This window comes from Aquarana catesbeiana, linkage group LG03, assembly GCF_042186555.1.
Source record: "Aquarana catesbeiana isolate 2022-GZ linkage group LG03, ASM4218655v1, whole genome shotgun sequence".
Classification (NCBI taxonomy): domain Eukaryota; kingdom Metazoa; phylum Chordata; class Amphibia; order Anura; family Ranidae; genus Aquarana; species Aquarana catesbeiana.
Genome location: NC_133326.1, coordinates 579434226 through 579450982, shown reverse-complemented (window position 1 = coordinate 579450982; position 16757 = coordinate 579434226). Strand labels below are relative to the sequence as shown.

The 16757-nt window shown below is 41.6% G+C and overlaps 1 protein-coding gene across 1 annotated transcript in view; it reads left to right on the top strand.

Annotated features, from left to right (window-relative positions):
• Positions 1–14213, top strand: part of LOC141132952 (tetraspanin-15-like) — a 274647-nt gene extending 260434 nt beyond the window's left edge. Inside the window, exons 8-9 of the mRNA XM_073621975.1 lie at positions 11133–11248; positions 13814–14213. Of these exons, the coding sequence (XP_073478076.1) occupies positions 11133–11248; positions 13814–14023 (326 nt within the window). The 3' untranslated portion in view covers positions 14024–14213. The remainder of the gene's footprint in view (positions 1–11132; positions 11249–13813) is intronic.
• The last annotated feature ends 2544 nt before the right edge of the window (positions 14214–16757 follow it).

Here is a 16757-nt window from a genome sequence, read left to right as displayed (position 1 = left end):
AGATTGTTGTTCACAGCTGTCCCTCCTGCACCGATCATCCCCGACTGTAAACCAGGGGACCTTCCAGGATCAGCCCCGCAGCCCGGATATTGACTAGCACTTGCGGGTGTCCGGAAGCCACCCCCGAAATGCGAGAGGCTCTCGCACTCCGCGGGAGACTTGGGATGTCTGTGCTATGGTTTACACCTAGAGTTGACAACTATATTTGTTTTTATAGTGAGGGGGCTGTTCTGCTTGTATATTTTCAGCTACTTTGCAGTAAAGCAAGGAAACAGAAACCCTGTAGTATATTAATGTGCTTTTACTGAATAAAAATGCTGCATATTCAGACTACTTACAATTGTAAGAAAATAATACAAGACATACTGGGTTTGATTTACTGAAACCTGAGAGTGCAAAATCTGGTGCAGCTGTGCATGGTCGCCAATCAACTTCCAACTTTAGCTTGTTCAATTAAGCTTTGACAAAAAAAACCTGGAAGCTGATTGGTTTCTATGCAGAGCTGCACCAGATTTTGCACTCTACAGTTTTAGCAAGTCAACCCCACAGAGTACTACAAATACATACAACACAGCTGCACACGATATCTAACCTTTCTTGTAAATGAGCATTGGAAATGGTCTCTATGCTGTAGGCTGCATTCACATAGTTGCCAACACTGTAAAAAAAAATTTCAGGACACTTTTTTGGCTGTAGGCGGAGTCAGCCTATAATTAGAGGGCGGGGCATGTGGCAGTAGGCGTGGCATAGAAAAATGCGGCGCGCGAAGCGTGCCACGGAAAAAAAATGGGTGTGGTTTACGTGAAATAGTGGGCGGGGCTAAAATGGGGTGTGGTTAGAGTCTGAGATGAATGAGGGATGGAGAGGGAAAGGGGGAAAGGGGGGGAGAGGGATGGAGGGACAGCAGACCCAGATCCTACACCACAATAGCAATGTGTATTCCAGAGTTTAACCATCAGCAGATAAAGATACTCCAAACACCTGGTGTTAGCGCTTCAATCATCCCGGCACCATGATTGTTATGGTGTCAGGATGATTGAAGTGCATTATTTCTATTATTATATTGTAATATAAAATGAAATCATTCAACTCACCATAATGCAGAATCAGTGGGACCACTGAGCGTGTCACCTGCTACGTTGCCTGCCACCAGATGCCATATCAGGTTCCCCCAGCAGAGTCTGTCCTTACATCAGGTGCCCCCAGCAGAGTCTGTCCTTGCATTAGGTGCCCCAGCAGAGTGCCTCCTTCCATCAGGCATTCCCAGTACAGTACCTCTTACGTGAGGTGTCCCCAGCGGAGTGTTGGCTGCAGTCTAGCTACATCTCCTCAAGAGTGGTGACAAGGGGAGAGAGGTGTGTGGGTGGAGGCATGGTGACTTGGGGTGTTACAGGCTGACTTGGGGAAGGGTGGAGACAGGGTGGTGATTTGGGGGTGCAGGCATGATGGTGACCTGGGGGGTGCAGGCATGGTGGTGACTAGGCCGGAGGGGGTGCAGGCATGGTGTTGACTAGGCCGGAGGGGGTGCAGGCATGGGGGGAGGGGGATGCAGGCATGGTGTTGTCATGGGGGAGGCGGGTGCAGGTATGGTGGTGATATGGGGTGCAGGTATAGTGGCGACATGGGGGGAACAGGTATGGTGATGACATGGGGGGGGGGGCAGGTATGGTGGTGATATGGGGGAGGGGGCCAGGGCTAGACTGGGACAAAAATGTGGCCCTGAACTTCATCCAGACCGGCCCAGGGCACAACACATCAGGGTACTGTACATCAGGCCACAACAGGGCACAAGGCACATCAGGATACAAGGCACATCAGTGCACAGCATATCAGGGTACAGCACACCCGGCCACATCAGGGTACAAGGTACAGCACATCAGGGTACAGAGCCCAGCACATCAGCGTATAGGACACAGCACATCAGGGCACATGACATTGAGGCACAGGACATTGGGGCACCGGGCCACAAGGCACATCAGGTCATGGGGCACATCAGGGCATAGGAGATCGGGGCACAGCACATCAGGGCATGGAGCACATAGACATCAGGACATATAGCACATCAGGACACGGGGCACATCAGGGCACATGGCACATTATGGGGCACATCAGGGCACATGGAACATTAGGGCACATGGCACATTATGGGGCACATCAGGGCACGGGGCACATCAGGGCACATGGCACATCAGGGCACGGGGCACATAGCACATCAGGGCACGGGGCACATCAGGGCACATTATGGAAAAATCAGGGAACATGGCACATTATGGGGCACATCAAGGCACATGGCACATCAGGGCACGGGGCACATCAGGGCACATTATGGGGCACATCAGGGCACATAGCACATCAGGGCACGGGACACATCAGGGCACATTATGGAAAAATCAGGGCACATGGCACATTATAGGGCACATCAGGGCACATTATGGCACATCAGGGCACATGGCACATTATGGAGCACATCAGGGTACATTATGGGGCACAGGGCACATCAGGGCATATAGCACATCAGGGCACATAGCACATCAGGGCACATAGCACGTCAGGGCATGGGGCACGTCAGGGCACATGGCACATTATGGGGCACATCAAAGCACATTATGGGGCACATAGCACATCAGGGCATGGGGCACGTCAGGGCACATAGCACATCAGGGCACATTATGGCACATAGCACATTATGGGGCACATGGCACATTAGGGCATGGGGCACCTCAGGGGGCACATTATAGGGCACATTACCAACTAGCCAGTATGCAGAGTAGCGCAGGAAGCGTGTCTGTAGTAAGTTCTCTCATGTCACAGTGACTCACGTCATAGACGAGACACTGTCACACACGGGGCAGAGCGGAGGGAGGATTTTCTTGTGTTCAGTGAAGAGGGGGGAGGGGTCGCCAATCCCTGTAGCCAATAGGCTTCAGTGTACAATAGAATTTTCTATTTGTACACTGAAGAGAGAAGCCGATTGGCTGCCTCTCTCCCCTGCACTGAACACAAGGGGAAACAACTCATTGACTGACACGTGGGGCGACGGCGGGCATTTTTGTGGAGCCGTTGCCGTTTTTCTCCAAAAGTACGCACGATTTTCTCGAGACAAACCCAAAAATTCGGGAAAACACTCGGGACAAGATTAAATCGGGATGAGGGTCCCAAAATCGGGGTTGTCCCGGGAAAATTGGGACTGTTGGCAACTATGCATTCACACCTGGGCATTTCAAAGGCACGTGTTTTTACTGCAATTTTTGCAGCGTTTTTTTGCCACAATTTTGTATAGGTCACCATTGTATAAAGCAGAAAAAAGCCTGTAATTAAGGCATTTTTCAGGCGTTTTGCTTCAGGTGACAAAACGCACAAATGTGAACAGGTGCCATTGAAATTAATGGAATTTTGCTTTTTGGGCGTTTTTTCAGGGGTTTTTTGGGCGTTTTATGAGCTGAAAACGTTCAGGTGTGAATGTAGCCTATGGGATATACAAAAAAGTCGCTTTAAAATAGACAAGAAAAATAAGCTTTGGGTTATGAACATAGTACATTACGAAGACATTATTATCCCTGAGAGGTAGCTTTCAGGATTATCGCCCTGTATATCAAAATAAGTCAATGAGGGCAGGAAGATCCTGAGGTGGAGACCTTACTGAAACATAATCACTGTGAATAGGCCCTCAAAAATAAAGAGGGTTCTAGTCCAGTGACCACATCTCTCTAAATATCTTCCCCCCACACCCATGCTTCTCAAGTATAGACCTCAGTTCACTCTAAATCAAAGTAGATACTCAGGAAGCTGAATTAGTCTAGCCCACCGGTTCCTGATCATCTACTGTGGAATCTGAGTCCGTCCACAGGTGCCAAACCTTGTCATATTTCTTGGGACATCCTCAGGATAAATCATGTTCTAATATTTAACAAATTGCTAGAATTTATGGTTTGGTATTAGAATTTTACACCAATAATAAAGGGCCATGGCCATTTTGAACCAATAATTTGTTTGTGTGGGTTATCTTATTTAACCACTTAAAGACCAGCCTCGTTTTGGATTTTAGGTGTTTACATGTTTATAACAGGTTTTTTTGCTAGAAAATTACTTAGAACCCCCAAACATTATATATTGTTTTTTTTCTAACACCCTAGAGAATAAAATCGCAGTCAATGCAATACTTTTTTTTGCACCGCATTTGCGCAGCGGTCTTATAAGTGCACTTTTTTTGGAAAAAAATCACTTTTTTGAATAAAAAAATAAGACAACAGTAAAGTTAGCAGCATAAGGATTAAAAAATAGTCACTGTTGATTGAGAGAGTGAAGTTCCACTTTAACAGGTAGCTTTATGTAGCCTGCATTTTTTTACGGACATATTTCCAAAAACAAAATGCATCACTTCTACCACCTGCCATCTCCTCCATATTTTTGGGGACTTTAAGTGTTATTAAACCCACAACAGTAAAATCAGTCTGTATATGCAGTAAAGCATGCTTGTTATACTCACTGTGCAACCTAAGGGGTTAATCCTATGCATTATATAAAAAAAGCTGTTTGATCCTGTCTTCTCTGTTCCTCCCCTTTCTCCACAGTTCCCAATCTATCTGCTGAGAGAACAGAGGCTAGGGGACAGGCTGCACATGGTCAGTTTGGTGTGTATTGCTAGAGAGGTTTTTTTTTTTTTCTTGGGAGGGTGCAGGTGGTCAGCATCGAGACAATCAGCACTGTCCAGACAGAGGGTCAGGGGGCCTGCAGCCTGATAGGACAGTCAAAGCAAAATGAAAACTCCTCCTACATGCTTTAACCAGACACTGATAGATGTCCCAAGACTGCTATATACTGCTGATGAGAAAAGTTATTTAGCAGTTTATATTTACTAAAACTATTGCATTTCCATATTCTGTGTATTGTGGGAGACCAGATCTAGTGAATGCAGGGTCCTGAGTTTAGTAACACTTTAAGCATGACTAAAGCCAGGTACACATGGGCCAAATGTCAGGAGACATCGGGCGGTTAAAAAAAAAAAAAAAGGCCAACATTTGGCCTGTGTGTATGTTGGTCTGCCCGGCAGAAGCCGGCCATCCGGCTGTCTTCTATTAAACATGAATGCTGGAAAACCAGCAGCTGACTGACTCCCGATCAGCGCTGTCAGCCAATGGCAGAAAGCGCTGATCTGGGTGTTCTAGTGGGGGGCCATCCCGTCAGAACACAACAGCTCAGTGGGGGAGATCACTGTACTAATGTTGGATCATTAGTACAGCGTCTTCGACCCTGCTGGGTTGTATGAAAAAAACCTTGTAGTGTGTACCCGGCAGTAAACTTTCTCTGCAGACTTTTACTATGATAAGGCTTACCTATAGGTATTGAAAATATCTCCTAAACCTGTGCAGTTTAGGAAATATTTCCAGTGCATGCAGAGAGGGGCATCACTGGCGCATGCGCTCTGAAGGATTGGTCCACATGTGCCGTTTCTTCCAAGCTGGTGCCGTGAACGGTGGCTCCCATGGGCATGCACGGGAGTGGCCTCATCGCTGCTCCGGCCAATCACGGCGCCGGAGCCCGCAAACCCGGAATCAGCTCCGGGAAAGATGTCGGCCGTGACAGGACTGCTGCAACAGCTTGGTTTTAAGATAAGTATTTCATAATGAGCGATGCATACTAGCTCATTATGCCTTTGTCTTGCAGGGTCTTTTTTACATTTTTTTTATGCGGAGGTTTACAACCTCTTTAACTACTTGCCGAACGCTGCACGGCAATGTATGTTGGCAGAATGGCACGGCTGTGCAAACGGGCGTACCCGTACATCCCTATGTCAACGCAGGCTAACGGGCGCACGCACGGCACTGCAGGAGCGTGCCTGTGGACTCGATGTCCGACGGTGGCCTGCGGACGTGACACAGAGAGGCTGAACGGGGAGATGCCTATGTAAACGAGGCATTTCCATGTTCTGCCTAGTGACATGACAGGGATCTACTGCTCCCTGTCATCGTGAGCAGTGATCTCTCACATGTTCTAGTGAGCCCATCCCCCCTACAGTTAGAACACAGTGAGGGAACACACTTAACCCCTTGATCGCCACCTAGTGTTTAACCCATTCCCTGTCAGTGAAATTTATACAGTAATCAGTGGCTATTTTTAGCTCTGATCGCTGTATAAATGTCAATGGTCCCAAAATAGTGTCAAAAGTGTCCGATCTGAATATCGTAGTCACAATAAAAATCGCATAGTAAAGGGATGGTGAACCCGCGCAGTGGAAGTAAAGGCTTAGTTGGTGAAGTTTGGAACTGCTGCCTCCCAACAAGCAGTCACCCTAAATGGTGACAGCTGAGATATATTGAGAATGATAGAAGGGTTTGGCGCTGTTCCTATTTAGTTTCCTACCTTCATATAGGTTACTAGATACAAATTAAAATAGATTCCTAGGTGCACTGTGCATATGTCAAATATTAAATACAAATTAAAAATATAAATTCCCAAATATACCGTGCATATGTCAATTAAATATTCTGCTGCAATATTGTACAATCATAGGTGATACATAGACATTAGATACGTAACTTAAATATGTGGTGTTACTAAAGGGGGAGAGGGGGGGAGGGGGGGGGAGGGGGAAGGGGGGTGAAATGGGGAGGGGGGGAGGGGGTGTAGGAGATCTGCTCCTGAGGAAAAATTGGCAGTAACAAGATAAAGTGCAAATGTGCTGGTGAAATTCAAAAAACAACAATAACAAGATAAAGTGCAAACGTGCTTCAAAAAAATTCTTTAGTATGTCTCTTGTGCAATTTCTTGTGCTGTGGTAATAATCCTTCACTTATAATATCTCTTTGCTCTGAAAGTGCAGCCACTCACCAGATCACTTCACCCCTGCAGGGGTAGTAGGCAGTTACAGTTTTTGCGCCACTGTACAGCGATCGCTGGCGGGCTCAGGATCGTGGTATATCATATGTAAAGAGAGAGGGAGTGCCCATAGCGTAAAATTGCTTTTAAAAGATTTTATTACACAAAATGGAAGGGTACTCACACTTTTACAGTAAAAATCAAGCGAAATGGTAAAAAACGTCAAAACCGTCACAAATGTCCTTCAGCGCTGATACAGGAGGTGATGTTTGGGAAGCACAGATTAGGCCACGCCCTACGCGTTTCGTCGTTAGGACGTCTACGGGAGCGTGACCTGTATTGTGTCTTCCCATCCTTATATAGTGTGCGGTGTCCCCTTGTTAAATTTTCAATTGGCATCCATTTTCCCTGTGATTCCGCGGACCGGAAGTTCGTCCGCGGCCATTTTGTTTATATTTTGCAGACCGAAGTCCGACTTCCTGTGTAAATAACAGTGGGACTAGTGGTGGCCATTTTGCCTGAGATTTTTGCAGACAGTAGTTCAAGTCACCTGTCTCTGTATGTCTATGTTGCATAATCCGGCGGCCATTTTGCCTGTGTTTTTGTGGACAATGGAGACCGTAAACAGTTCTCCCTATTGATGTCAAATGCAGATATATGATGTTAAATCAATCGCACACTATAAAAAGGTTATTGCACATTAATCGGCTTGCTTTGTATGACGCTAAAAATCTAAATTATTTATGCTAAATCCAAAATAATTTAAAACCCATAAAAAATACATAGAAAAGCATGAAGAATACGTAAATATCAAAAATGAAAATTAAAGATTAAAAATTAAGGAGCACATAGAGGATCATGAGGAATACTTAAAAACGGAATGAGAGCTTACTAAATACATGTCATTCTTAAATTAAAATAAATTGGAAAATAGATTAATTAAATAAATAAACTATTTTAAAACTTTCAATATTAAATTCATATGTTATGTGACATTTTTTATATATCTGAAGAGAGGGGGAACATATTTTTATTTCTAAGGGGGCTTGTTGTATATATTAACTTTTAGAATGTCCACATTTATACATTATATATCCTCATTTGTTTACTATCTGAAAGTAATTAATTCTGTAGTGCGTACGTGAGAAAGGTATCTTAGATTTTTTTGGTTAGTGTTTCTTTCTGTGTCCACTCTGGATCTATGTCCCATAAATGGACTATATGAAAAAGATATATGTAAAAAATATCAAAAATATATATAAAATATATATAGTGGTATAAAATAGCATTCCAAATCTATGTGTAATTAAAATAAATAAGATATTTCAAGTGTATCATTAAGAAAAAGGAAGGAGGAATGAAAAAGGAATGAAAAAGGACGGGAGGAGGGGTATTTTGAAATCTGTATTATACTATTCGTGCGTGTGTATATATATGTACTGGAGGGTGTACTGGACCTATTGATTATTTTTCATGTTTATATCCTATTTCGGTACTTTCTGCTCATTTATAAGGAAAAAGGAAAAAGGGTAGTTAGGTGTCAAAGTGTTTGTGAGTCAAAAGTGTAGGTGCTCTATGTCTCCCATATTGATGTTAATATTAGTAATTTGTTAGGAAGCAGTTAAGGTCAAGGTCAATGTTCATGCCCATAGGCTGCAGGGTAATCTAATAAGAATATCCACTTGGTTTCGTTTTGTGAGACCTTAGTTTTTTATTTTCGCCTCTCCAGTGGCCCTTGATTTTATCTATTGTGTAAAAGGTCATCTGCGCCGGGTCTCTATTGTGGTAATCTCTGGACTTCGGTCTGCAAAATATAAACAAAATGGCCGCGGACGAACTTCCGGTCCGCGGAATCACAGGGAAAATGGATGCCAATTGAGAATTTAACAAGGGGACACCGCACACTATATAAGGATGGGAAGACACAATACAGGTCACGCTCCCGTAGACGTCCTAACGACGAAACGCGTAGGGCGTGGCCTAATCTGTGCTTCCCAAACATCACCTCCTGTATCAGCGCTGAAGGACATTTGTGACGGTTTTTGACGTTTTTTTACCATTTCGCTTGATTTTTACTGTAAAAAGTGTGAGTACCCTTCCATTTTGTGTAATAAAATCTTTTAAAAGCAATTTTACGCTATGGGCACTCCCTCTCTCTTTACATATGATATACCACGATCCTGAGCCGCCAGCGATCGCTGTACAGTGGCGCAAAAACTGTAACTGCCTACTACCCCCGCAGGGGTGAAGTGATCTGGTGAGTGGCTGCACTTTCAGAGCAAAGAGATATTATAAGTGAAGGATTATTACCACAGCACAAGAAATTGCACAAGAGACATACTAAAGAATTTTTTTGAAGCACGTTTGCACTTTATCTTGTTATTGTTGTTATTTTGAATTTCACCAGCACATTTGCACTTTATCTTGTTACTGCCAATTTTTCCTCAGGAGCAGATCTCCTACACCCCCTCCCCCCCTCCCCATTTCATCCCCCTCCCCCCCCCTCCCCCCCCTCCCCCCCTCTCCCCCTTTAGTAACACCACATATTTAAGTTACGTATCAAATGTCTATGTATCACCTATGATTGTACAATATTGCAGCAGAATATTTAATTGACATATGCACGGTATATTTGGGAATTTATATTTTTAATTTGTATTTAATATTTGACATATGCACAGTGCACCTAGGAATCTATTTTAATTTGTATCTAGTAACCTATATGAAGGTAGGAAACTAAATAGGAACAGCGCCAAACCCTTCTATCATTCTCACAATAAAAAAATCGCAGATCGCTGCCATTACTATAAAAAAATAATAATACTAAAAATGCCATAAATCTATCCCCTATTTTGTAGACGCTATAATTTGCGCAAACCAATCAATATACACTTATTGTGATTTTTTTTTTTACCAAAAAATATGTAGAAGAATATATATCGGCCTAAACTGAGGAAGAAATTAGTTTTTTTTATATATTTTTTGGATATTTATTATAGCAAAAAGTAAAAAAATATAGTTTTTTTTTTTCAAAATTGTCAGTCTTTTTTTGTTAATAGCGCAAAAAATAAAAACTGCAGAGGTGATCAAATGCCTCCAAAAGAAAGCTCTATTTGAGGGAAAAAAGGACGTCAATTTTGTTTGGGTGCAACGTCGGTTAAAGCGATGCAGTGCCGTGTCGCTAAAAATGCTCTGGTCATTAAGGGGAAATTCTTGCAGGGCTGAAGTGGTTAAAAGACAACACATTTTAATTTACACAAAGGGGGTTATTTACAAAAGGCAAACCCACTTGGCACTACAAGTGCAAAGTGCACTTGAAATTGCACTGAAAGTGCATTCGCTGTAGATCCGAGGGGGACATGCAAGGAAAATAAAAAACAGCATTTTAGCACATGATTGGATGATAAAATCAGCAGAGCTTCCCCTCATTTCAGATCTACCCCTCAGATTTACAGAGATTTGCACTTCCAAGTGCACTTTCAAGTGCACTTTGCACTTGTAGTTTGCACTTGTAGTGCAAAGTGGATTTGCCTTTGGTAAATAACCCCAATATGTACAAGCTAAGCAGCTAGACTACCTAATTTACAAAGTTAGCTTTTTTGTTATTGATTTTTGTTTTTGTACTTTTTTTTTTACATGAAGGTAAAAAACCTTGTGTCTTTACAACCACTTTAACTACTAAGTGTTTGTTGGAAACCATTGCCTGAACTGCTCACTGGTATGTGTTCTCTTTAAAATATCATTAAAGGGTGTTTAAAATGATTTAGGGATCTTTGCATCCAAAAGTGATTCTTTAATTGTTGATGAAGATGAGTTAGTCCCTGACTTGTTATGTCTTAGGAATGACAAAATTTCCCTGCATTTTCCAAAAATTAATAAAAACTCCAGCTTGGAGAGTGGGATATCACCTTCCCCAGAATAGCCACAGCAAGGATTGCAAACTTGGGATCTCATGCCATTGATAACATATCTCTCTTATCTATAGCGATATAAGTAACTGCCAAGTGATGTAATATTCCAAAAACTGAAGTATAGTTTTGAAAGTAATTGCTACTGTGTATCACAGGTCGGTAGCATAAGAGGCCGAGACCCCATGATTTCTATATGTGCCTTTGCTGCCATGTGTTTTCCCCACATTCCAGGAGAATCCAGGCCATTAGCTGGTTTCTAAATACATTGTCATTTGATGATTGGGTCATTTATGAATGAAAATATGTCTATGTAGCATTGCCAGCACATCAGAAATACCCAAACTTCTAAATATATTGGACTGTCAATGAAATAAGATGTTAATGTCTATTATCCTTCTTGCAGAGGACTGGACGTGGCTCACATCATCCATGTGCGAGGATGTATACATGGAGTGGGACTTTGGTTAAGTGACAACTTCTGGGTAACGTTTGGCTTAGCTATTGGCCTGCTGGCTCCTCAGGTAACCAAAAGGACAATTTAGACTTATTTTTTCCTATCATAAATGCAATATATAATTCCAACCACTCTTTAACCACTTGACCTTCTCAAGGTTTACCCCCCTTCCTGACCAGCTTACTTTTTGCTATACGGCACTGCTGTACTTTAAATGACAATTGTGCGGTCGTGCAACGCTGTAGCCAAAGAAAATGTATGTCCTTTTTCCCATAAATAGAGCTTTCTTTTGGTGGTATTCGATCACCTCTGCATTTTTTATTTTTTGTGCTACAAACAAAAAAGACAGAGAATTTGGAAAAAACAATATTTTTTACTTTCTGCTATAAAACATATCCAATAAAAAAAAATTTAAAAATCTAATTTCTTTATACATTTTAGGCCAATATGTATCCTGCTACATATTTTTGGTAAAAAAAATCCCAATAAGCGTATATTGATTGGTTTGCAAAGTTATAGCGTCTACAAACTATGGGATTTTTTTTTTTTACTAGTAATGGCGGCTAACAGCAACATATAGCGGGACTGCAATAGTGCGATGGACATTCTGACACTAACTGACACTTTTGATATGTTTTTGGGAACCAGCCACACTAATTCAGTGCTAAAAAAATATGCGCTGTCACTGTGGGTGCTCCCCCCTCTCCTGCCTCGCTCCTGAGCTGTCGGTAGCGGCAGAGGCGAGCGGATCCTTCTCGGTCTGTGGTATGGAGCTGACTGAGGGGAATATGGCCCCAGCTCCATATCTATCTATCCAGCTCCATATCATATAAAACGTTACTTCCGCCCATAGCTCTTAAAGGGACTTTTTTTTTTTTTCAAACGATATTTTTTTTTTTTACTTTATTTTTTTTATTGCATTTTAGTATAAATATGAGATCTGAGGTCTTTTTGACCCCAGATCTCATATTTAAGAGGTCCTGTCATGCTTTTTTTCTATTACAAGGGATGGTTACATTCCTTGTAATATGAATAAAAGTGACACATTTTTTAAAAAAAGAACAGTGTAAAAATAAAAAGTAAAATAAATAAGAAAAATAAATAAAATGTTTTAATGCGCCCCGTCCTGCCAAGCTCGCTTGCAGAAGCGAACGCATACATGAGCAGCGCCTGCATATGAAAATGATGCTCAAACCACATATGTGAGGTATTGCCGTGATTGTTAGAGCGAGAGCAATAATTCTAGCCCTAGACCTCCTCTGTTTAGAATTTTTTAAACATCGCCTATGGAGATTTTTAAGGGGAAAAGTTTGTCGCCATTCTACAAGCGGGCGCAATTTTGAAGCGTGACATGTTGGGTATCAATTTACTCAGCGTAACATTATCTTTCACAATATAACAAAAAAATTGGGCTAACTTTACTGTTGTCTTATTTTTTAATTCAAAAAAGTGTATTCTTTCCCAAAAAAGTGCACTTGTAAGATCGCTGCGCAAATACGATGTGACAGAAAGTATTGCAACGACCGCCATTTTATTCTCTAGTGTGTTAGAAAAACATATATATAATGTTTGGGGTTTCTAAGTAATTTTCTAGCAAAAAAACCTGATTTTAACTTGTAAACACCAAACTCAAAACGAGTCTCTGTCTTTAAGTGGTTAAAAACTAAACCTTTTTCTGACACTTGCTGCTTACAAGTTAAAATCAATATGTATTGCTGGAAAAATTATTTAGAAACTCCAAACATTATATATATATTTTTTGCAGAGACCCTAGAGAAAAAAATGGTGGTTGTTGCAATATTTTATGTCACACTGTATTTGCGCAGCAGTCTTTCAAACACAATTTTTTGGGGAGAAAATACACTTTACCAAACAGTAAAGTTAACCCAATTTTTTTTGTATAATGTGAAAGATGATGTTACGCTGCGAGAATCGTGATCTTTATTCTAAGCAAAAAATCTGAACTCTGCATTACTCCTGACCCCTGCAAACTGTGTTACATACTACTGACCATTCAACTGTGTTACTTTCTGCTGACCCTTGCATTCTACATACTTACTCTTGGCCCCTGCACTCTGTGTTACGTAGGCCTAACCCCTGCACTGTATGTCACATGCTACTGACCTCTGAACTCTGTGTTACTTCTGATCCTGCACTTTGTGGTACTACTGAACTCTGCGTTACATACTTCTGACCCCTTTTGACCCCTGTATTTTGTGTTACTTACCCCTGACCCTGCACTCTGCATTACAAACTAGTGACCGCTACATTCTGCATATTTACTGCTCACCACGGCACTCTGCGTTACATACTGCAGACCTCTGAACTCTGTGGTAAACCAGACCTCTGCATTGCATACTCTTGACCCCTGCTCTCTGCGTTACTTACGCCTGACCCATGCACTCTTTCTACTTCTGATCTCTGGAGTCTGTATTACTTACTCCTGAGCCCTGCACTGTGTGTCACCCCTGTTCTAGAGGTCAGCAGTATAATACACAAAGAAAACATGCCTCAAAAAGCCCACATTTGTGGATTAGACAGGTAAAAGACATGTTAGTCACTTTAACTCAGACTATTCCAGTCATTCACTTTTTCTCTCTTTTTTATTTTTTTATTTTATTTTTTGCAACAGGCTCTGGGTCTTTGTCTGTCCTATCTGTTTTGGATGAAACTCAAGCACATTTGTAGCAATTATGATGAGGTGGATTTCAGATCTCTGAAACTGAAAGACTTTAAATTCAAGGAATTGGACCTGAGCGGAGCAGGCTGCTGTCTCTGCTTACCAAGGGAGGAGGGCTACATTCCCGTCAATGCAGACAGCGATGATGAAAAACTAACTTAGCACTTATTTCAGCTTCTGCGCTGTATGTGAAGCCCGCTGGCAGGCTGCTCAAATATGACCTTTACCATGGGCTACTAAGCATATTGCATGGATTACTGCCTACATGAAGGCAAAGCTAATATTAGGAAGTTTACATCAAATTCCTAGTGCAATAAAGAACATGGCGATGGATGTTCCCATACGACAAACACCTGTTTACAATGGTTTACATTTCTGTATTTGATCAGTTTTTGATGTTCGTAGCTAGAAAAGTCACAAAAAGTTAAACCTGCTCCAATATCAATTGTCATTCGAATGATGAGTGATAATTGGTTTACCAGACCTGTGTTTTCATACTAGCATTGCTGGATCCCAGATACCTGATAGCAGGCAGATGGGGCTTCATTCTAAACAGGGCCAAAGTATAGAGTGTTACTAAAGAAAGCAGAAATTGTCCCAAAATGTTGGTATTTGTATCTGTTTGTGTTTTTTACACAAACCTAGAGGACCCTATTAAAAAGGGCAGAAAAAACAAGAGGGTTGACCACAGACAAAATACATATTTCTAACATTTGTTAATAAATGAAAGTTTGGTTGGTGTAATTGCTAAACGTGCACAAACCTATTGTGCAGACAGCGCTTGCCAATATCACATTTAATAAGTAAAAAGAAGTGTACAATGTGAACTGTTAAACTTGGTGCAAACAAATAAGTGGCAACAATAAACAAAAAGGGGACTGCTTGGATAAACAGACATATAAACAGTGAAAACATTGAGTGCCCAAAAGAATATATATGATTGTATATTGTCCAAACATGTGCATAAATGTGATAAAATTGTATTGAAAATGTGTAAGAGAGACAAAGTCCCAAAAAGATTTCTTTGAATAATCCTATAAACATTATATTTAAAAATTCCTCCTTCGTGGGTCATCCAATGAAAATGTTAAGTGTGGATGCAGACTCATCAAATGTAGTAGATCCCACTGCCTTATGACAGGAAGGATCATATAGGGCTTATGGGGTCTCTCCGACATCCTTGGGTCTTTTAAGCGAAACCTCCTAATCCGGATAGGACATAACTTCAAATGGGATGTCACCAGCAGTATGGGCAAGAGAAAAGAGAGGATGAACTTCTTATAGTGTGAAACCATAGAGGTAGTTTATTAAAAACCTCAAATGGCTACAGCAAACGATAGATTAAAACAATCTATTGACCTCCTATGAGAACAACCACAATGAACAGTGGAGACTGTGGAAAAACGCAAGACCCACTCACACTATGAGAAGTTCGTCCTCTCTTTTCTCTTGCCCATAGCGCTGGTGACATCCCGTTTGAAATTACGTCCTATCCGGATGAGGAGGATATCGGAGGATTCACTTAAAAGACCCAAGGAGGTCTGGGAGACCCTATAAGCCCTATATGATCCTTCCTGTCATAAGGCAGTGGGATCTACTACATCTGGTGAGTCTGCATCCACACTTAACATTTTCATCGGATGACCCACGAAGGAGGAATTTTTAAATATAATCTTTATTGGAATCTTTTTGGGATTTTGTTTCTCTTACACATTTTTCAATACAAAATTATCACATTTATGCACATGTTTGGACAATATACAATCATATAAATTCTTTTGGGCACTCAATGTTTTCACTGTTTTTAGGTCTGTTTATCCAAGCAGTCCTTCTTTTTGTTTATTATTTGTGCCACTTATTTGTTTGCACCAAGTTTAACAGTTTAACAATTCATTTTAAAAGGTTTGGAACAGCAGCTGCCATCTATTATAATTGAATATTTTGGCACGGATGTATTGATTCACATAGCATGCTGTAAGTAATATCACTAATTATTCTTTGCAGAATAACGAATATGCAGAATAATGGTGGTTGTTCTTTGATGATACATCATACACCAAAGCGAAAGCACAATTTTCTCATACTAGGATCAGAAACATTCAGGCTCCATTCACACTTCGCAATTTGGAATCACCGGCTGAAGCACCATGCATCTACCTGCGATTCCAAATGGCGTGAAGATGGCTGCGCAATGTGCATTTGGGTGCCATTATCCCTTACACCCCAAACACAATGTGGTTCTGCCCCGATTGTTGCGTGACAGGATCATGCAGCATTAAGCTTGTCGCCCCAAAAAGGAGCAGGAGCTTCTTTTCGGGCGACAAAGATGCATAGGGCAGTGCTGGCCCTATGCGACACAAATTTGCATGCAAATCGTTCCAAAAAATTGCATAGAGGGAATGCTCATTACCGCTATGCGATGATGTGAATAGTACCTTACATATATTTTTTTTTGTCACCCTGATACAATGCAAGCAGCAATGACAATGTGAAAAAACAGTAAGAATGGCCTTAAGTTGCCCATTGATGGATCAAAAGTCTGCAAGACGGGTTAAATTTCGATCCATATACGGCTCTTCCCACTTGAGAGAGGTCAATCCAATGACCGACTTCTGTCGAAATGGACTGTTAAAAAAAAAAAAATGTGATCAGCTGGCTGCAGCCGCTGACCAATGTATTCTGACAGCAGAGGAGTCCCGCTGTCAGAATACAATAGCACAGTGAGAAATCTCCTCTCTCTTCACATGAATGGATGGAGGAAACCATTCTTTTTTTCTTTTTTTATCAGCCCTCTGGCTAATCAAAAAAGGAAATGAACCATCCATGGCCAGCCTTAGTCTATGGCCAGCCTACTGCCGCGTACTTACAAGCGGACTTTTCGTCAGAGTAGAGTCTT